General features: G+C 39.2%; 1 protein-coding gene across 1 annotated transcript in view; it reads right to left on the bottom strand.

The window, feature by feature from the left end:
- Window positions 1-2,421: 2,421 nt before the first annotated feature.
- Window positions 2,422-22,600, bottom strand: part of LOC127837709 (protein CASP-like) — a 149,619-nt gene continuing 129,440 nt past the window's right edge. The window contains exons 12-19 of the mRNA XM_052365033.1: window positions 16,072-16,275; window positions 15,423-15,532; window positions 12,251-12,373; window positions 11,586-11,675; window positions 10,991-11,047; window positions 8,009-8,089; window positions 6,453-6,517; window positions 2,422-3,555 (exon numbers count right to left, since the gene is read on the bottom strand). Coding sequence (XP_052220993.1) covers window positions 3,489-3,555; window positions 6,453-6,517; window positions 8,009-8,089; window positions 10,991-11,047; window positions 11,586-11,675; window positions 12,251-12,373; window positions 15,423-15,532; window positions 16,072-16,275 — 797 coding nt within the window. The 3' untranslated portion in view covers window positions 2,422-3,488. The remainder of the gene's footprint in view (window positions 3,556-6,452; window positions 6,518-8,008; window positions 8,090-10,990; window positions 11,048-11,585; window positions 11,676-12,250; window positions 12,374-15,422; window positions 15,533-16,071; window positions 16,276-22,600) is intronic.

The raw sequence follows: 22,600 nt of genomic DNA, 5'->3' as shown, positions 1-22,600 counted from the left end.
CTATTTTATTTGAGATGCTTTACCAGTATGAACTTGCTAGATGAAGAACATTCATTTGTTGTCACCTCTGTTATGATTGATGCATTTACAATATGTGTTCCCGTCATCATACTCCCATTTAAGCAATAACTCCACCTTTAATGAATTAAGGCCCATTAAACATTGTTTAATACAGGAAATGTACACAGTATTGTGACATCAATTTGTTTATTTTCATGATTTCGATTTTTTTCAGGCACTTTATTTTCATTGTAAAGGTGGGTTCCCACTGCCGATCCCATCAACTCGATAATCCCGATCACCGAAATTACCCGACCAAGCTTGACTAAAAAGGGTATACACGACTTCTTCTCGACCTCTTGTCAATAACACACAACCCCGACACGACTCATTCACGACGTCCACTCAACCGATTTCTGCTCGATCATCTCGTCATATACGCGAGCCCTTTATAATCACAGCTCGACCAAGTGGACCACAGCTCGATCGCCACCAGATCTTCACACGACCAGATCGTGATTTTGGTACTACAGTCGTACAAAGTCGCAAACGGTCGTGTATTGAAACTTTGAGAATAAAAACTTCAAACATTGTTGTTCACTTATCACTTTAATCATCATGGAGATTGAACAATTACATTTGTGGACCAGATGGTTAGAGCTTCAGAGAGACATGGCCATGGCTGTATAAAATGTAGAGGAGGAGGACGCCGCCCAGGTGCGTAGGCGTTGGCGACCACGACGCAGTGAAAATTTTGGTACCTCATTGTCGGGAAATTAGGGTGTTCTGCTACTAGCTCAATTGGAGGTGTAGGTGGATCATTCCTCTCTTCCTGTGGGGATACAGTTACTTCAGTCTCAGCGACTGTACATTTACCACAAGTGTTACTAGTTTTAGCAGTATCAGTCGCCTTTTTACCCTTTCTTGGCATCTTTGGATGTTTACTCGTCCGATTCTAAGAAGGTTATGAGAGACAAGCACGACGTTTGCACGTGAGTTTTGTTATAGTTACATGAACTCGTGAATGGTCGAATAGCAATCGGGGTTTGATCTTGTACGGTAGAGTAGCCGTCGGGTAGCAGTCTAGTAAATATGTACATCAAATCGAATAGAGGTCGAGTGGATCATGTTGCGATCTAAAATAAATCGGGCAGAAGTCGAGCGGATCGAGTTCAGATCGTGCAAAAAATGTCAATTTGATCTCCACACGATTGCTTCACGATCAACTCGATCTTCTACTTGACTAATACACGACCACTTCCCGAGCGCTTCTCGATCCATTTCCTACTCGACCGCTACTCGATATTTCTAGACAAGTAAAAAAATATCAGGAAGCCCGATCAATGCCGACCGCCCCCGACCAGTCATGCCGACCAAACCAGACCAGTACCCGACCGCTTGGTCGGGCTTGATCGAGTTTATCTGATAGGCAGTGGGAACCCAGTTTAAGGGAGACATATAAAGGTCAAAATAGAAAGTGTCTTGTTCTGAGAAAACTGGGCATAATGCATTTGCGTAGTGTCGTCCTAGATTAGCATGTGCAGTGCGACACTTCTGCTTAAAGATTTTCTGTTAAAAGCGATTTCCTTTAAACGAAAAATATCATTAATGATATGGTGTCATCCTTGATTAGCCTGTGCACACTGCACAGGCTAATCTGGGATGTACTTTACGCACATGCATTTTGCCCAATTTTCACAGAACAAGACACAAAAAGTGAATAAAATACCAGGTAGGTGGCAAAGTGGATAAGTTTTTGCTCAGCATGAAGACTTGAAACAGTAGCCAAATCTCAACAACTTGCCAAGGCTCATGGTTAAATGTTTTTATCAAATTCAATTAACTTTTGTATTCAACTCTAACCTAGAATTCTCTATGTCAATTAATGTCCCCTACCGGTTTCACCGGAGGGGACTTATGGTTTGCGCTCCGTCTGTCTGTCTGTCCGTCCGTCACACTTTTCTGGATCCTGCGATAACTTTGAAAGTTCTTAATATTTTTTCATGAAACTTGGAACATGGATTAATGGCAATATGGACATTATGCACGTCATTTCATTTTGTTCCTACGTCAACAATTCTGGTTGCTATGGCAACAAATAGACTAGAAATACTGCTGAAAATGGTGGTTTTCTGGATCCTGCGATTACTTTAAAGTTCTTAATATTTTTTCATGAAACTTGGAAAATGGATAGATGGCAATATGGACATTATGCACGTCATTTCATTTTGTTCCTACGTCAAAAATTGTGGTTGCTATGGCAACCAAAAAAATAATAATTCTGAAAATGGTGGAATTTCTGACAATGGTGGAGCCGGTAGGGGACCATGTTGCTTGACAATAGCTTTGTCATACATGATTCCACACAACTATTTGTTATTTGTAGAATGGTACATTCAAAGTATAATGCAACACAAACCATGTGATTATACAATTTATTAAGCCTGTACATAATTATGAGCCCATTTTCAATCACCCCATTTTCAATCACCCCCTTGTTAGTTAAACAAAAAGTCACGAAAAGGCAAAAAATTCAATGAGAGGTCAACAATAACAAGTTTCTTTTGCCAAAGGAAAACAAACTGGCAATGAAAAAAAATTGAAATACAGTGAACTCCCTCAAAACAAAACTCGATATACCTGAATTCTCTGAAAATAATATAAAAACTTTTGAAAATCACTATATCGTGAAATGATATTTTAATATACAATGTCTGAATTAATTCTTAAGCAGTATACTTCTTTATTTATTTAACCTACAATTCTAATTAAAATCAAACTCCCTCAAAACCCAAAACTTGTTTGGTCCCTAATTTGTGTTTGGTTTAGAGGAAGTTCACTGTATTACCGGTAGTATTTATTAAAAAAGTCAAAATTACTAGTTTATAAAATTTACAACTATGATCAGAATTCAATGTAATACTTTAAACTGTTCATCAAACTAATATTTATTTGGATTTAATGTTTTATGAATAACTATGTCAAAATGAAAGTAAAGGAGAAAAAACAAGGAATCATATAATAACCCATATCTCAAAATATCCCATATGTACATTTTTTTATTTTTTGAACCATATTTTTTTCCCTCATAGTAACCTTCCAAAAACTAATAACTTAGTTGAGTTGTTTTGCTTTGACATATTTGTGCTTAGTAACAGGAATTTTTCTTGTGTTTGTTTGAAATATTGGACATTTCTGCTGACATTAAAAAAGAAGTCCATTTTTATATGTTCAAATCATGCAGAATTATTTAAATAGCGAGACAATTATTTCAAAATGTAATAATTAATGACATTTATTAGTAAATAACCAATACAAAAAGTTTAAACCCATTTTTCTCTCTTGCAAGATGTTTTTTTTTACTTTAAATATATTACGTTTAAAAATTAAGAGTTCCCCTATAATAAAATCATTTCATCCTTCCTAACAACTGTCAATCTCGTTTCTAGAGGCCAATCTCTCTAGGTCATCCCAAGGTCACATCAAGGTCATGGATGGTTGTGGGCAGGCACAAACTTCTCATCTCCATGGGCCTTCAACATGTGCTCTGCAAACCTGTAGTGAAAGCATAGAGATTTGATAATCCAGAGGTAGTATACAAAACTTCCTGATTATTATATACAGCAGAGCCCTGGGAAAGCATGGCTTTCTGTTTGAGCATAAAATATTTTAGGCACAGGCTATTCAGGTTTGACACTTTTGCTTTCATAGAAATTTGTGTGTGAAGGAAGTCTTTTCTTAATAAAATAAATAAAAAAAAGTCTAGGTGCATGGAGAGTGTTGTCAATTATCATCCTGTACAGTCTAGGTGCATGGAGAGTGTCAATTATCATCCTGTACAGTGCACAGTGTAATCTAGGTGCATGGAGAGTGTCGTCAATTATCATCCTGTACAGTGCACAGTGTAATCTGGGAAGATACTCAACGCACATTCATAAGGCCCAATTTTCATTTTTTGAAACAAACAAACCACATCTAAAGCAGTAAAATCATAACGGGCAATTGATCTGGTAATAATTTTTATGTCCCCCAGTCTATACTGGGGGACATATTGTTTTTGCCTTGTCTGTTTGTTGGTTTGCGTCAAACTTTAACATTGGCCATAATTTTTGCAATATTGAAGATAGCAACTTTATATTTTTCATGCATGTGTATCTCATGGAGCTCCACATTTTGAGTGGTGAAAGGTCATGGTCACTATTCAAGATAAAATATACGGAGGGGGACATAGTGTTTCACAAACACATCTTGTTTGTATTGTTCATAAATAGATTGGTATGCCACCGGAGTTAATTGAGAAGGTATACTCTGTTTGTAAGTATCAATAGTATATGTTTTTGAAGAATCGAGAGCTTTCGAAAATGAAAAAAAAAATAGATCTCTTACAAGCACAATAGAATAAATGTGAAATTGACCCAATTTGCACTTTTTAATAAATGCACTTAACAAAAGTATATTCTTTGTGTAAATCAAATGCAAAATGAAAACTTTAATAGAAACTAATCAGTAAAAAGTAAGAAAAAAAGTAAAATCTTGATGGCATTACTTAAAACCTATGCAAAGGAATGACAGCGGACATCACTTTTACAAACTGTGCCATCATGCGTATTAATTTACTCTTTCCCACCTAGAAGTATATGGAACACTCAATATGTTTATGTCAGAATGTAAACATAAAATGTGCAAAACGAACAGGCCCCATATTTAATAATGACTTTTATCTAAAAATTCATAAATTATTATCTTATTACATGTATGTGTAAAGAGCAGTGTCTGTTATTATATCTCATGATTATTTTGTCAATTTTTTGTTACAGACATTGCTCTCTTTGGAGCTCTTTTCAATGATCAAGTCCCTTTAGCATTTTCTAAAGCAAAGGGGCAATGTGACATAAATGATGTTGGTTGACTTTAATTCTTCCATATTCAATAACCATTTTGTTGTTTAAATAGTTTTTAATTATGTCATAACAAGGCGATTTTGTACCCCAAACATTTCCTCGATAAGCTGGTTTACTAGTACTTTGTGCTTATACTGACACCAGCAATACACAACTGCTCACTTGAATCAAAATTAGGGAGAGTACAGCCATTCAAACATTTTCCGGGCCAATCCCTACACAGTTTATGTGGCTGGGACGCACATTGAACTAACAATATCAGGCTGGTAGCCCATGGCTCTACTAGCTGAGATAGCCGAGCTACCAGCTTGGTGTAAGTGATGAACTGAATATGTTGGATAGATTAGCGAAATTAGAGGGCCTGAAAGGCCCAAAGTCGCACAACTGAGATAACAAGATATTATTGGGACATATCTTCTGACCAAGTTTCATGAAGATCGGAAAATAAATGTGGCCTCTATAGTGTTAACAAGGTTTTACTATAGCCATATAAGGAAAATGCCCCGCCCCCTGGCAGCCATGTTTTTCAACCAACCGGCATCATTTTCGGACTTGTCCAAGATATTATTGGGATGAACCTTCTAACCACGTTTCATGAAGATCAGAAATAAATGTGGCCTCTTGTGTGTTAACAAGATTTTACTATAGCCATATTTAGCCAAATAAGGAAAAATGCCCTGCCCCTTGGCAGTCATGTTTTTTCACCCATCATGACCATTTTCGAACTCGTCCGAGATATCTATAAAATCGATATTTGGAACAAATTTTATGAAGATTAGGCAAAAAATGAGTGTTCACAAGCTTTTTTTACTATATAAATATAAGGAAAATTACCCCCACCCCTGGCGGCCATGTTTTTTTACCGATCCGAACCATTTTTGAACTCAACCTTCATATCCAGAAAACACATATTCTGACCAAATTTCATGAAGATTGGACCAAAATTGTGACTTCTAGAGTGTTCACATGTTTTCACTGTATACATATAGAGAAAATTGTCCCGCCCCCTGGCGGCCATGTTTTTTCACCAATCTGGACCATTTTCGAACTCGTCCGAGATATCAATAAAACCAATGTTTTGACCAAGTTTCATGATGATTGGGCAAAAATTGTTACTTCTAGAGTGTTCACAAGGTTTCTCTATAGCCATATAAGGAATACTGCCCCGCCCCCTGGAGGCCATGTTTTTCAACGGTCCAGAACCATTTTTGAACTCAACCAACATATCATTTAGACAAACATTTTGACAAACTTACATGAAGATTTGGCATCAAATGTGACTTCTACAGTGTTCACAAGGTTTTTCTTTTATTTTACCTAGTGACCTAGTTTTTGACCCAGCATGACCCAGTTTCAAACTCAGTTGAGGTATCAATGGGACAAATATTCTGACCAAGTTTCATGAAGATCAGACAATAAATGTGGCCTCTAGAGTGTTCACAAGGCAACATGTTGACAACGGACAACGCACGACGGACAAAAGGCGATCACAAAAGCTCACCATGAGCACGTTGTGCTCAGGTGAGCTAAAAAAAGGAGAACCACACATACTGTTCGTGACAATCCAGCGACTTATCCCTGGTCACAGACATCGTGTGAGCCAGCTTGTACAGAACCTGCAATAGAGTAGCCTCTCTAATAGACATTGCAAATACATTCAACTGCCAACAGAGTAGCCTCTCTAATAGACATTGCAAATACATTTGATTGACTATAGAGTAGCCTCTCTAATAGACATTTCAAATACATTTAACTGACAATAGAGTAGCCTCTCTAATAGACATTGCAATAGAGTAGCCTCTAATAGACATTGCAATAGAGTAGCCTCTAATAGACATTGCAATAGAGTAGCCTCTCTAATAGACATTAAAAATACATTTAACTGACAATAGAGTAGCCTCTCTAATAGACATTGCAATAGAGTAGCCTCTCTAATAGACATTGCAATAGAGTAGCCTCTCTAATAGACATTGCAATAGAGTAGCCTGTCTAATAGACATTGCAAATACATTAAACTGACAATAGAGTAGCCTCTCTAACAGACATTGCAATAGAGTAGCCTCTCTAATAGACATTGAAATAGAGTAGCCTCTCTAAAAGACATTGCAATAAAGTAGCCTCTCTAGACATTGCAATAGAGTAGCCTCTCTAATAGACATTGCAAATACATTTAACTGACAATAGAGTAGCCTCTCTATATAGACATTGCAAATACATTTAACTGACAATAGAGTAGCCTCTCTATATAGACATTGCAAATACATTTAACTGACAATAGAGTAGCATCTCTAATAGACATTGCAATAGAGTAGCCTCTCTAATACACATTGCAATAGAGTAGCCTCTCTAATAGACATTGCAATAGAGTAGCAATAGAGTAGCAATAGAGTAGCCTCTCTAATAGACATTGCAATAGAGTAGCCTCTCTAATAGACATTGCAAATACATTTAACTGACAATAGAGTAGCCTCTCTAATAGACATTGCAAATACATTTAACTGACAATAGAGTAGCATCTCTAATAGACATTGCAATAGAGTAGCCTCTCTAATACACATTGCAATAGAGTAGCCTCTCTAATAGACATTGCAATAGAGTAGCCTCTATAATAGACATTGAAATAGAGTAGCCTCTCTAATAGACATTGCAAATACATTTAACTGACAAAAATGTTCTAAATTTACTGACAAATTTACAATTCTTCTGACGCTAAACTGCTATTTTTATACTGTCAACCCACACTGAAACATTTTCCTAACAATGACATCATCTCCCTTCAACTGACTCAAATAAGGAATATGACTTCCCTATATTGTTTACAACAACATGCATTATTTTGACCAGCTTTAATTGCTAGTATTTTGGACTTAAAACCTTTCAAAAACTGCCATAAAATTATTCATGTTTATCAACACTTATAAAGAAAATGAATACAATACAGTATTATTTGAGAAATTAAGCTTGCATAACTTTAATTACTGTTTGCCAGTTATTTGCTGTTTATTATTTAATAACGTTTAATTGATAAATGTTAACAAAACTACATTATTTAAAAAGTATTTTTGACAAATATCCTGTTTATAAAAGCTGTTTCTCCTTGTACATACCACAAAGATAAGAGAGTGCAGGATGACTGTGTAGAAGAAAGCAAACGCCCGTGCCGTCTTGTTGCCCAAGATGAACTTGCCCTAAAATAAACAGAACTATGCACACTAGAAAACCTCTAGATTAAACTGATCTAGATTTGTTAGGTTTATCTTATTGCTAATAATTGTAGAGAATAGGTCTTAATACGTATAAAGCACCCATAAGTTATGTATATTTTGTAAGTTCAGATTCACTACTCATAGCTGAGTGCCACTACTTTAACTTGCTAATTAAAACAGCAGAATTTAACTTCATAGCATGCATTAGACATCAAACTCAATTATTTACAAAATAGACATCATTGATATGTGTTTGAAGACTGGACATCCTTGACAAGCATTGACATACTAGACATCATGTACAAATGTCCAAAACATCCCACATTTAGAAGGATCAATATCTAGTCTTCAACACCTCTGCTTCAGAAGTATCCACATTCAGTCACAAGCATCACACAATAAGCAGGATTCACCATTCAGTCTCCAACATCCCACATTAAGCAGGATCCACATTCAGTCTCCAACATCCCACATTAAGCAGGATCCACATTCAGTCTCCAACATCCCACATTAAGCAGGATTCACCATCCAGTCTCCAACATCCCACATTAAGCAGGATCCATATTCAGTCTCCAACATCCCACATTAAGCAGGATCCACATAGAGTCTCCAACATCCTACATTAAGCAGGATCCACATTCAGTCTCCAACATCCCAAATTAAGCAGGATCCACATTCAGTCTCAAACATCCCACATTAATTAGGATCCACATTCAGTCTCCACATCCCACATTGAGCAGGATCCACTTTCAGTCTCCAACATCCCACATTAAGCAGGATCCATTTTCAGTCTCTGACATCTCACATAAGCCAGGATCCACACTCATTCTCCAACATCCCACATTATGCAGGACCCACATTCAGTCTCCAACATCCCACATTAAGCAGAATCCACATTCAGTCTCCAACATCCCACATTAAGCAGGATTCACCATCCAGTCTCCAACATCCCACATTAAGCAGGATCCACATTCAGTCTCCAACATCCCACAATAAGCAGGATCCACATCCAGTCTCCAACATCCCACATTAAGCAGGATTCACCATCCAGTCTCCAACATCCCACATAAAGCAGGATTCACCATCCGGTCTCCAATATCCCACATTAAGCAGGATCCACATTCAGTCTCCAACATCCCACATTAAGCAGGATCCACATCCAGTCTCAAACATCCCACATTAAGCAGGATCCACATCCAGTCTCCAACATCCCACATTAAGCAGGATCCACCATCCAGTCTCCAACATCCCACATTAAGCAGGATCCACATTCAGTCTCCAACATCCCACATTAAGCAGGATGCACATTCAGTCTCCAACATCCCAAATTAAGCAGGATCCACATTCAGTCTCCAACATCCCACATTAATCAGGATGCACATTCAGTCTCAAACATCCCACATTAAGCAGGATACACATTCAGTCTCCACATCCCACATTAAGCAGGATCCACTTTCAGTCTCCAACATCCCACATTAAGCAGGATCCACATTCAGTCTCTGACATCCCACATAAGCCAGGATCCACATTCAGTCTCCGACATCCCACATTATGCAGGACCCACATTCAGTCTCCAACATCTCACATCTAGCAGGATCCATATTCAATCTCCAACATCCATCATTACGCAGGATCCACACTCAGTCTCTGACATCACACATAAGCCAGGATCCACATTCAGTCTACCACATCTTACATTAAGCAGGATCCAAATTCAGTCTCCAATATCCCACATTAAACAAAACACATTCAGTCTCCAACATCCCTATTAAGCAGAATCCACATTCAGTCTCCAACATCCCACATAAAATCTCATTCAGTCTTTAACATCCCACATTTAGCAGAATCAACATTCAGTCTCCAACATCCATCATTAAACAGGATCCACATCCAGTCTCCAATATCCCACATTAAGCAGGATGCATATTCATCCCACTTTTAGCAGAATCAACATTCAGTCTCTAACATTTCTTATTAAGATGGATCTAAATTCAGACCCCAACATCCCACATTAAGCAGGACCCACATCCAGTTACCAACATCCCCCATTAAGCAGGATCTACATTCAGTCTCCAACATCCCACATTAAGAAGGACCCACATTCAGTCTCTAACATCCCACATTAACCAGGACCCACATCAAGTCTCTAACATCCCACATTAAGCGGGATCCACATTCAGTCTCTAACATCCCACATTAAGCAAGACCCACATCAAGTCTCCAACATCTCATATTAAAAAGATATAAATTCAGTCCCTTACATCCCACATTCAGCAGGAACCACATCTAGTCTCCAACATCCTACATTAAACCTGATCCACATTCAGTCTTTGACAACCCACATTAAGCAGGATCCAATTTCAGTCTCCTACATCCCACATATAGCAGGATCCACATTCTGTCTCCAATATCCCACATTAAGCAGGATTTACCATCCAGTCTCCAACATCCCACATGAAGCAGGACCCAATTTCAGTCTCCAACATCCCACATTAAGCAGGATACACATTCAGTCTCCAATATCCCACATTAAGCAGGATACACATTCAGTCTCCAACATCCCACATTAAGCAGGATCCACATTCAGTCTCCATCATCCCACATTAAGCAGGATCCACATTCAGTCTACAACATCCCACATTAAGCAGGATCCACTTTCAGTCTCCAACATCCCACATTAAGCAGGATCCACATTCAGTCTCCAACATCCCACATTAAGCAGGATCCACATTCAGTCTCTAACATCCCACATAAAGCAGGATACACATTCAGTCTCCACATCCCACATTAAGTAGGATCCACATTCAGTCTAACACACCCAACATTAGGCAGGATCCGTATGAAGCAGGTCTTACAGAAAACTGATTGGTTTGTTTTCCTTACCATACTGAGGGTGATCTTGTCATAGGGCTTGAGATTCATGTAGCGCTTGACTTTCTCCTATATTAACAACAAGTTAAAGTCATTTGAGCAACATGGCACAAAGAATTACACAGGAAATATAAGATATTGCAAAGAATGTTGTAGCTTACTAAACAACAAGAGCTAGTCTAACACTTTTGTTTAGTCAATAATTAATTGACTGAGAAAATTACAATACTGTAAAGCCAAAAAATGATAAACTTATAACAAAGGACTAATTAATTGGCATGTGATAAACTGGGCCCAACTCCTTAAAGTAATTCCTGAGTGACCCCTCTCCCAATTAACACAAATGACTTACGCAAATATTTTTTCAAAATCAAAAATGAGCAAATTTAAGATTTTACAAAATTTTCATTTTTTTAAACTACAAAAATTTCATGCCGAACAAATTAAATGGTTTCACGGTATGTGGCACTGTGTTGAATTGAGGTTGGTGTTAGAATGAAATTAGCAAACACCTAATGATGAAACTATTTTGTATGCCTTACTGTGAATACATTGGAATTTAAAATTAGCTTGCATAATGAGACGCAAAATTGTATAGCTTACATACCTTTCTGCTGAAAGAAGAGAAGGGGTCGAGTCTTTCCTCGTACTGGGTTGAGTACTTGGTCATTGTCCCATCCTCATGGTGGCCACCAGACTGAAGATGTGAACACGTGTAAGTAGCGAATATTGTTTGTTGGGAATGTTGGCCATGCTTGACAGTCATATATTATTGGTCAGTTAACTACTAAACTTTTCCTGGAAAAATCGGGTCAATCCTAGTCATTTATAACCTGTACTAGATGCTCCTACTTATGCCTGTAGCTGATAAATGCTATGTTTGAATCAGAAATAGGATGTAAACAGCATAATAAATATTGAATTACAAATGACCTTTAGCATTTACTTTCTAGGCTGAGATTTCAACTCACAACCCATACATGACAGTCCAGCACTCTATCAACTGGGCTACCTGGCAAAGCTTGGTAGTTTGAAATTGAATTAAAACTGATATAAATGATATTTGTAAGACTGACCTGTTCTTATTGTTTTGTACTCAAGAAAACAAACAAGAAAAAAACAAGCATAAGTCAATTATTCAACAAACATAAAACCAAAAAAAGGATAAGAAAATATAAGGTTTTTATTAAATTGGCAAATGAATAGGACTAAACCAGCACAAATACAATAATTTTGTATTCATCTCGATTCATCTTCTCAAACTGGACCTACCTTCTGTGCGTATCCAGCTGACTGCAGGTAGCGTACTTTCTCGTAGAGTTTCACGTTGTCGGAGCGCAGTTTGTCAATCTCATTCTGCAGCAGGGTTACCTGCTGTTGCTGACCAATGGTTTGCTGGAATCACATGGGTTACAATTCACTTACATTGCATGTATCAACAATATTAAACAATACTTAACACTTTTACATGTGTAACAAATTAGCTGCCTTTCTTTTATTGAAAATAGGTGATATCTCAACTTTTTTGCAATTAAATTTTATTTCGAGGCATATTTGACTAGACCTCGTACAGATGTGGTCATAGTTATTGCTTTCTATACCTCAAGCATATACCGGTAAAAACAAGGCATGTTTTCAGTGAATAATCAAACATGTAATTCCACTCATCTTCATAGAAAAATATAATTTTTCACCATTGGCTTCATCACTCACACAAATATTTGTTCTAATACAAAACATGAAATAGAAGTACATATCAACAAAGGCCACAAAAATCATCTAAATATTTGCTTGTGCTATATGATGTGAGTACATGACTACAGAGTTATTAGCAATTTTACTTCCTACAGTACTGGGCATGAAAACATTAGGTCAATGTCAAAATTAACCCATTTATGCCTAGCGTCTAGAAAAAAGGCCTTGGCAAACAGCGTAGACCCAGATGAGACGCTGCATGATCTCATCAGGGTCAGCACTATTTGCTTAAAGGAATTTCTGTTAAAAATATTCTAAATATAGAAATAAGTATACTAGACATCCCTAATTATGGAAATAAATTGATCCAATTTAGACGGATGGGAGAATCCACTACACATAAATGGGTTAAAAAGAGATTGAACAAGCAAATTTGTTGAATTGATATCCCACACCAATATACTTCTGGACACAAAAGTTTTCTGGATGGATGGACAACGCCAACGTGCATCATCGTCTTATCAATATATATACTCATACCAAGTTTCAATGAAATCCGTCAAAGCACTTCCAAGATATGGCTCCTGACACACACAAAAAGCGTTTGTTCAAGATACAAAAGGCCATAACCCTGTTATTATCCAATGGTGTACAATGCCATTTGGCGTGCATCATCCTCTTATCCATATATATACTCATACCAAGTTTCAATGAAATCCGCCAAAGCACTTCCAAAATATGGCTCCGGACACAAAAGAGCATTTTTTCAAGATACAAAGGACCATAACTCCGTTATTAACAGGAAGTGTACAATGCCATTTGGCGTGCATCATCCTCTTATCCATATATATACTCATACCAAGTTTCAATGAAATCCTCCAAAACAATTCCAAGATATGGCTCCGAACATTAAAGTGCCGGACTGACAGACAAAGGACGAAAAGACGGACGGACAGAAGGACGGAAAGACGGACAACGCCAAAACAACAAGAGATGTGTGTGTCAGAAACACAATGCACCCTATTGCCCCACATGAAATAATATTTTTTGACCTTGACCTTGAACTTCCACCACTCACAATGTGCAGCTTCATGAGAACACCGCTTTGAATTAATTTTTTTTTTACCTTTGACCTTGAAGGATGACCTTGAAAGATGACCTTGAACTTCCATCACTTACAATGTGCAGCTTCATGAGAACGCCGCTTTGATTTATTTTTTTTTACCTTAAAGGATGACCTTGACCGTGAAGGATGACTTGACCTTGAACTTCCACCACTCACAATGTGCAGCTTCATGAGAATGTCGCTTTGAAAAAAATTATTTTGTTGAATTTTGACCTTGAAGGATGACCTTGACCTTGAAGGATGACCTTGACCTTGAACTTCCACCACTCACAATGTGCACCTTCATGAGAACGCCGCTTTGAATTTGTTTTTTGTTGACCTTTGACCTTAAAGAACGACCTTGACTGATGACCTTGAACTTGCACCACTCACAATGTGCAGCTTCATGAGAACGCCGCTTTGAATTTTTTGTTGTTGCTAACCTTTGACCTTGAAGGATTACCTTGACCTTGAAGGACGACCTTGACCTTGAAGAATGACCTTGACCTTGAACTTCCACCACTCACAAAGTGCAGCTTCATGTGAACACCGCTTTGAATTAATTTATTTTTTTGACCTTTGACCTTGAAGGATTACCTTGACCTTGAAGGATTACATTGACCTTGAACTTCCACCACTCAAAATGTGCAGCTTCATGAGATACACATGCATGCCAAATATCAAGTTGTTATCTCCAAAATTGAAAAAGTTATAGCCAATGTTAAAGTTTTCGGATGGACAGACGCCATATATTTGACATTTGACCTTGAAGGATGACCTTGACCTTCATCTTTCGCCACTCAAAATGTTCAGCTCCATTAGATACACATGCATGCCAAATATCAAGTTGCTATCTTCAATAGTGAAAACGTTATGGCCAATGTTAAAGTTTTTGGACGGACGGACAGACCCCATATTCTAGACATTTGACCTTGAAGGATGACTTTGACCTTCACCTTTCACCATTCAAAAGGTGCAGCTCCGTGAGATGCACATGCATGCCAAATATCAAGTTGCTATCTTCAATATTGAAAAAGTTATGGCCAATGTTAAAGTTTTCGGACGGACAGACGCCATATATTTGACATTTGACCTTGAAGGTTGACCTTGACCTTCACCTTTCACCACTCAAAATGTTCAGCTCCATGAGATACACATGCATGCCAAATATCAAGTTGCTATCTTCAATAGTGAAAAAGCAATGGCGAATGTTAAAGTTTTTGGACGAACGGACAGACGCCATATATTAGACATTTGACCTTGAAGGATGACCTTGACCTTCACCTTTCATCACTCAAAATGTGCAGCTCCGTGAGATGCACATGCATGCCAAATATCATGTTTCTATCTTGAATAATGCAAAAGTTATGGTCAACGTTAAAGTGTTTTTTTTGGACTACAGACAGACACACTGACTGACGGACAGTTCAACTGCTATATGCCACCCTACCGGGGACATAAAAAACAATATCCCTCAGCCTATGGCGGGGGATAATAACATGGTTGGTTTGGTTATGGTAATAAGAAACAATTGTGTCAGCAGTGATGTAACAAGCAGCGTTGATCATATCAAATTCATATTGAAATATGTTTCAGATGCAGATTATGTATATAAACAAAATAATACAGAATGAGCATGCTTACGGCCTCCAATTCTTGGGCTCTGATCCGGTACCTCTCCCGCTGACTCTGGACTATGGGAAGCAGAGAGTCTGCAGCTGATTTGCCTCCATCCATGGACTGGGGGGTGTAAACTGGCAGACAAACAGCAGGACAGTATCAGTTAAAGGAGAACATGTAACAGGTGTTATCTTACAGTTTCATGAATATGGTGAAATAACTATTTTAATGACTGCTACTTCTATTGACATAAAACATGGTCGGCACAGGATATGGATAGACTGAGAACACTCCTTGACTGAAAATGAAACCTAGGATATCCCATTTGCAAGGCAGATTCTATGGCTTATGTTTGCATTCTTTTTGTAGACAAAGGAATATGTGAACAAATTATTTTTTTCCAACTAAAAAAGAATATTTATTGGTTTATTTTCTATGATTAAGAGTAGATTAAAATCAATAAACTACTGAGAAATAAGCGAAACAATAATATCACTACCACAAAATAATGACATATTTTAAAAGTGAAACAGTGAAAATTATAAATAACTTTCAGAATAATTTTTTTATTGCAATTAATTTATATATTAAAATGTAAATTGTCGGCTTTTAATTATCGCCATATCTGTGTTAACAACTGGATATGAAGTTACTATTCGCATTTTCATCATACCAGCAGACGACATCTCCTTCACAGCCTCAGCCATCATCTCAGCCGTTGGCGTGACAGACTCAGTTCCCTCTCCCTGGCCCCTAAACATGGCCGAAACGGCGTTGACACGGCGCAGGTCATCCTCCAGCTGTGAGATGAGTGCCTTCTGGTCCTGCAGGGTGCGTGCCGCTTCCAGATACTCTGTTTGTAACTGCTGGTAGCGAGCTGAAATACAGGGAACCACATGAGTAGAGATTAACACAGCTCCTGCAACAAACAGTTTACATTCCATTTCACCTATTTTTATAGGATCATCTGTAGTTTCTGTTAATTGGTAAACTTAATAATTTTTTTGTTACTTTTAATATATCACACACAAGGTCTGATATAATAATTGTGAATGAATGTAAATATGATTTGGGACACACCTGCAGAATGATTATATTAAACCAATTGTCATACAATGATATTGTTAATTCAATAAGAATAAAAACTACTCATTGTTAAAAATATGATGTTTGTTCATAAACACACTGCAGTTATCTAAACTAGTATTGATGAATTTGAAAGATAAAACAGTTATTTATGTGTGGTTTTTCAGGTTATACAAAAGATACAAGTGCCATTATAATAAATAACTAAAGCTCCGCGGTCCTATTTTAATAGTAGTCATCTACTTCCAAGGCCAGTGCACATGTGAAGTTTCAAGCCAATTTGTGAATTTGTAGACGAAAATTGAACAGAAAAGAGATGGTCAACCGACAGACTAACCGACTGACCGCCATCCAGCAAAACAATATACACCCTCTTCTTCGAAGGGGTGCATGTTTATAATACAATAACAGATCTAGAATGCTTTCAAAATACAAGCATTATTACCATAAAACATACATGAATTTCCTAAAGTAATAATAGAAGCGGATTTAGCCACACATTTTTTTACCACTTCAAAATGTATTGTAAATGGATAAACATTAAATATCCAAGCCGTACTATGGATAACATTGCAAACTAGAAACACTGAAAGAAGATCGCCCAATCATTGTTCTTGTAAAGTTGTATTAAAATCTGTTTTTTAAAAATGCGGTTCAGGTGGAAATGTTGTCAAAGAAATTTTTTAATCAACTTGATCTGTCATGGACAGACAGACATGACAAATACTTAATGCCTTCAGCATGAAGATGCCAGGGGCATAGTCAGCATGAAGATGCCAGTGCCATAGTCTACATGAATATGCCAGGGACATAGTCTGCATGAAGATGTCAGGAGCATAGGCAATATGAAGATGCCAGGGGCATAGTCTACATGAAGATGTCAGGGGCATTGTCTACATGAAGATGCCAATGGCATAGTCTACATGAAGATGTCAGGGGCATAGTCTACATGACGATGTCATGGGCATAGTCTGCATGAAGATGCCAGAGGCATAGTCTACATGAAGATGCCAGGGGCATAGTCTAAATGAAGATGACAGGGGTATAGTCTACATAAAGATGCCAGGGGCATAGTATACATAAAGATGCCAGAGGCATAGTCTACACTAACATGCCAGAGGCATAGCCTACATGAAGATGCAAGGGGCATAGTCTACATGAAGATGTCAGGGGCATAGTCTACATGAAGAGGCCAGGGGCATAGTCTACATGAAAATTCCAGAGGCAAAGCCTACATGAAGATGCCAGGGGCATAGTCTGCATGAAGATGCCAGGGGCATAGTCTGCATGAAGATGACAGGGTCATAGTCTACATGAAGATGCCAGGGGCTGGTCTACATGAAGATGCCATTGGCATAGTCTGCATGAAGATGCCAGTGGCATAGTCTACATGTAGATGCCAGGTGCATAGTCTGCATGAAGATGGCAGGGTCATAGTATACATGAAGATGCCAGGGGCATAGTCTGCATAAAGATGCCAGGGGCATAGTCCACATGAAGATGCCAAGGTCATAGTCCACATGAAGATGTCAGGGTCATAGTCAACATGAAGATGCCAAGGACATAGTCCACATGCAGATGCCAGGGGCATAGCCTACATGAAGATGCCAGGGGCATAGTCTGCATGAAGATGACAGGGGCATAGTCTGCATGAAGATGACAGGGTCATAGTCTACATGAAGTTTCCAGGGGCATAGTCTACATGAAGATGTCAGGGGCATAGTCTGCATGATGATGCCAGGGGCATAGCCTACATGAAGATGCCAGGGTCATATTCTGCATGAAGATGACAGGGTCATAGTCTACATGAAGATGACAGGGTCATAGTCTACGTGAAGATGCCAGGGGCATAGTCTGCATGAAGATTACAGGGGCATAGTCTGCATGAAGATGACAGGGTCATAGTCTACGTGAAGATGCCAGGGGCATAGTCTGCATGAAGATGCCAGGGGCATAGTCTGCATGAAGATGACAGGGTCATAGTCTACGTGAAGATGCCAGGGGCATAGTCTGCATGAAGATTACAGGGGCATAGTCTGCATTAAGTTGACAGGGGCATAGTCTACATGAAGATGCCAGGGGCATAGTCTACATGAAGATGTCAGGGGCATAGTCTACATGAAGATGCCAGGGGCATAGTCTACATGAAGATGCCAGGGGCATAGTCTGCATGAAGATGCCAGGGGCTTAGTCTGCATGAAGATGACAGGGGTAAAGTCTACATGAAGATGCCAGGGGCATATTCTGCATGAAATTGCCAGGGGCATAGTCTGCATTAAGATGACAGGGGCATAGTCTACATGAAGATGCTAGGGGCATAGTCTACATGAAAATGTCAGGGGTCTAGTCTACATGAAGATGCCAGGGGCATAGTCTACATAAAGATGCCAGGGGCATAGTCTACATGAAGATGCCAGGGGTATAGTCTACATGACGATGCCAGGGACATAGTCCACATGAAGATGCCAGGGGCATAGTCTATATGAAGATGAAGGGGGCATAGTCTACATGAAGATGCAAGGGGCATAGTCTACATGATAATGCCAGGGGCATAGTTTGCATGAAGGTGCCAGGGGCATAGTCTGCATGAAAATGACAGGGTCATAGTCTACATGAAGATTACATGGGCATAGTCTTCATGAAGATACCAGGGGCATAGACTACATGAAGATGCCAGTGGCATAGTCTGCATGAAGATGACAGGGTCATAGTCTACATGAAGATGCCAGGGGCATAGTCTGCATGAAGATGCCAGGGGCATAGTCCACATGAAGATGCCAGGGGCATAGTCCACATGAAGATGCCAGGGGCATAGTCTACATGAAGATGCCAGGGACATAGTCCACATGCAGATGCCAGGGACATAGTCCACATGCAGATGCCAGGGGCATAGCCTACATGAAGAAGCCAGGGGCATAGTCTGCATGAAGATGCCAGGGGCATAGTCTGTATGAATATGACAGGGTCATAGTCTACATGAAGATGTCAGGGCCATAGTCTACATGAAGATGCCAGGGGCATAGTCTGCATGAAGATGCAAGGGGCATAGTCTACATTAATGCCAGGGGCATAGTCTGCATGAAGATGCCAGGGGCATAGTCTACATTTAGAGGTCAGGGGCATAGTCTGCATGAAGATGCCAGGGGCAAAGTCTGGATGAAGATGCCAGGGGCATAGTCTGCATGAAGATGCCAGGGGCATAGTCTGCATGAAGATGCCAGGGGCATATTCTACATGAAGATGCCAGGGGCATAGTCTGCATGAAGATGCCAGGGGCATAGTCTGCATGACGATGCCAGGGGCATAGTCTGCATGAAGATGCCAGGGGCATAGTCTGCATGAAGATGCCAGGGGCATAGTCTACACTTAGAGGTCAGGGGCATAGTCTGCATGAAGATGCCAGGGGCAAAGTCTGGATGAAGATGCCAGGGGCATAGTCTGCATGAAGATGCCAGGGGCATAGTCTGCATGAAGATGCCAGGGGCATAGTCTATATGAAGATGCCAGGGTCATAGTCTACATGAAGATGCCAGGGGCATAGTCTACATGAAGATGCCAGGGGCATAGTCTATATGAATATGTCAGGGACATAGTCTATATAAAGATGCAAGGGGGCATAGTCTACATGAAGATGCCAGGGGCATAGTCTACATGAAGATGCCAGTTTCATAGTCTGCATGAAGATGACAGGGGCATAGTCTGCATGAAGATACCAGGGGCTTAGTCAACATGAAGATGCCAGGGGCATAGTTTGCATGAAGATGCCAGGGGCATAGTCTGCATGAAGATGCTAGGGGCATAGTCTGCATGAAGATGCCAGGGGCATAGTCTACATAAAGATTTCAGGGGCATAGTCTACATGAAGATGCCAGGGGCATAGTCTGCATAAGGATGACAAGGGCATAGTCAACATGAAGATGCCAGGGGCATAGTCTACATGAAGATGACAGGGTCATAGTCTACATGAAGATGCCAGGGGCATAGTCTGTATGAAGATGCCAGGGACATAGTCTGCATGAAAATGACAGGGGCATAGTCTACATGATGATGACAGGGGCATAGTCTACATGAAGATGCCAGGGGTATAGTCTACATGAAGATGTCAGAGGCATAGTCTATATGAAGATGCAGGGGGCATAGTCTACATGAAGATTCCAGGGGTAAAGTCTACATGAAGATGCCAGGGGCATAGTCTACATGAAGATGTAAGAGGCATAGTCTACATGAAGATGAAGGGGGCATACTGTGAAACCATTAAATTTCGTGTGGTATGAATTTTCGTGGATTTCGTTGGTCCGCTGAACCACGAATTCAAGAACCAACGATTATTTATACATTTTTAATCCGAAATAGGTCATTTCCGAATGTCATTTCCATCATTTTCTTTTGATGTCCGTTATCCTAGATATTTGTTTTTTTTGTAATAGTTACTTCACTTAAGTAGTATTTTGATACAGAGATTGTTTGATTGAGATATGCTAGTTAATGCAATATGTTGTTTTCTTGAAAGGTGTTTGGGTAATAATACTTATTAAATCAAGCACGGTATTAAAACTGTACATCAAGGATTGTTCACTTTTACGTGACGTCGTCAAATTAGCAGTTTGCAGATTTATCACATATTTCAATAAGTGCCAATTAAAGTTAAAAGAGTAATAAAGATTATCACACGTGTATTTTGGGGACCTTATTACTCAATTGTTACTACTAGGGGACCGATTGCGCTGAGAATTGCAAATATTGTCAAAACAACATTGATGGCAATTAGCGAGCGGGGACCCACAAGTGCATCGCTTTATCGCTCTTATCGACAATTATCAGCAACACTTACATGCTTCAGTGCACATTAACCTCAAGTCTTGCTGTCAACACAGATTTGCAGATTATGCTTCATTATTATTCTAGTTGTTTTAATAAAAGTTTTATTATTATGACGGTCAGTCTTCTCCGAAAATTTGAAATCCACAAAATTACGTGTCATCGAATTAGTTGTTTTTTATATAACCACGAAATTTCATACCGATGAATTTCTATACGTTTACAGTAGTCTACATGAAGATGCAGGGGGCATAGTCTGCATGAAGATGCAGGGGGCATATTCTGCATGAAAATGCAGGGGGGCATAGTCTGCATGAAGATGCAGGGGGCATAGTCTATATGAAGATGTCAGGGGCATAGTCTACATGAAGATGTCAGGGGCATAGTCTACATGAAGATGTCAGGGGCATATTCTACATGAAGATGCCAGGGGCATATTATACATGAAGATGCCAGGGGCATATTATACATGAAGATTCCAGGAGCATAGTCTACATGAAGACGTCAGGGGCATAATCTACATGAAGATGTCAGGGGCATATTCTACATGAAGATGCCAGGGGCATAGTCTGCATGAAGATGCAGGGGGCATAGTCTACATGAAGATTCCAGGGGCATAGTCTACATGAAGATGTCAGGGGGCATAGTCTACATGAAGATGTCAGGGGCATAGTCTACATGAAGATGTCAGGGGGCATAGTCTACATGAAGATGTCAGGAGCATAGTCTACATGAAGATGCAGGTGGCATAGCCTACATGAAGATGTAAGGGGCATAGTCTGCATGAAGATGCCAGGGGAATAGTCTGTATGAAGATGCCAGGGGAATAGTCTGCATGAAGATGCCAGGGGCATAGTTTGTATGATGATGTTAGGGGCAAAGCCTACACAAAGATGTCAGGGGCATAGTCTGCATGAAGATGTCAGGGGCATAGTCTGGATGAAGATGTCAGCGGCATAGTCTGCATGAAGATGCTACGGGCATAGCCTACATAAAGATGCAGGGGGCATAGTCTGTATGAAGATGCCAGGGGCATAGTCTACATGAAAATTCCAGAGGCATAGTCTGCATGAAGATTCCAGGGGCATAGAAAGTCTTTGTTTTAATCTCTCAGATATTCTTTATTTTGAAATCATTTATTCCATTATACATGAAATTAACATTTTGTCTGCATTTTAATCAAAACAACATGATCACATCAGATAATTCTTATAATGCTGAAAATTCAGTTTTAACTAAAAATTACTTGTAAATGAAATGATATTAACATTATTATTCTATGTCACTCAGTTCCGTTA

The sequence above is a fragment of the Dreissena polymorpha genome, chromosome 1, assembly GCF_020536995.1.
Source record: "Dreissena polymorpha isolate Duluth1 chromosome 1, UMN_Dpol_1.0, whole genome shotgun sequence".
NCBI lineage: Eukaryota > Metazoa > Mollusca > Bivalvia > Myida > Dreissenidae > Dreissena > Dreissena polymorpha.
Note: the sequence above shows the minus strand (reverse complement) of the source record. Positions and strands in the feature narration are given on the sequence as shown.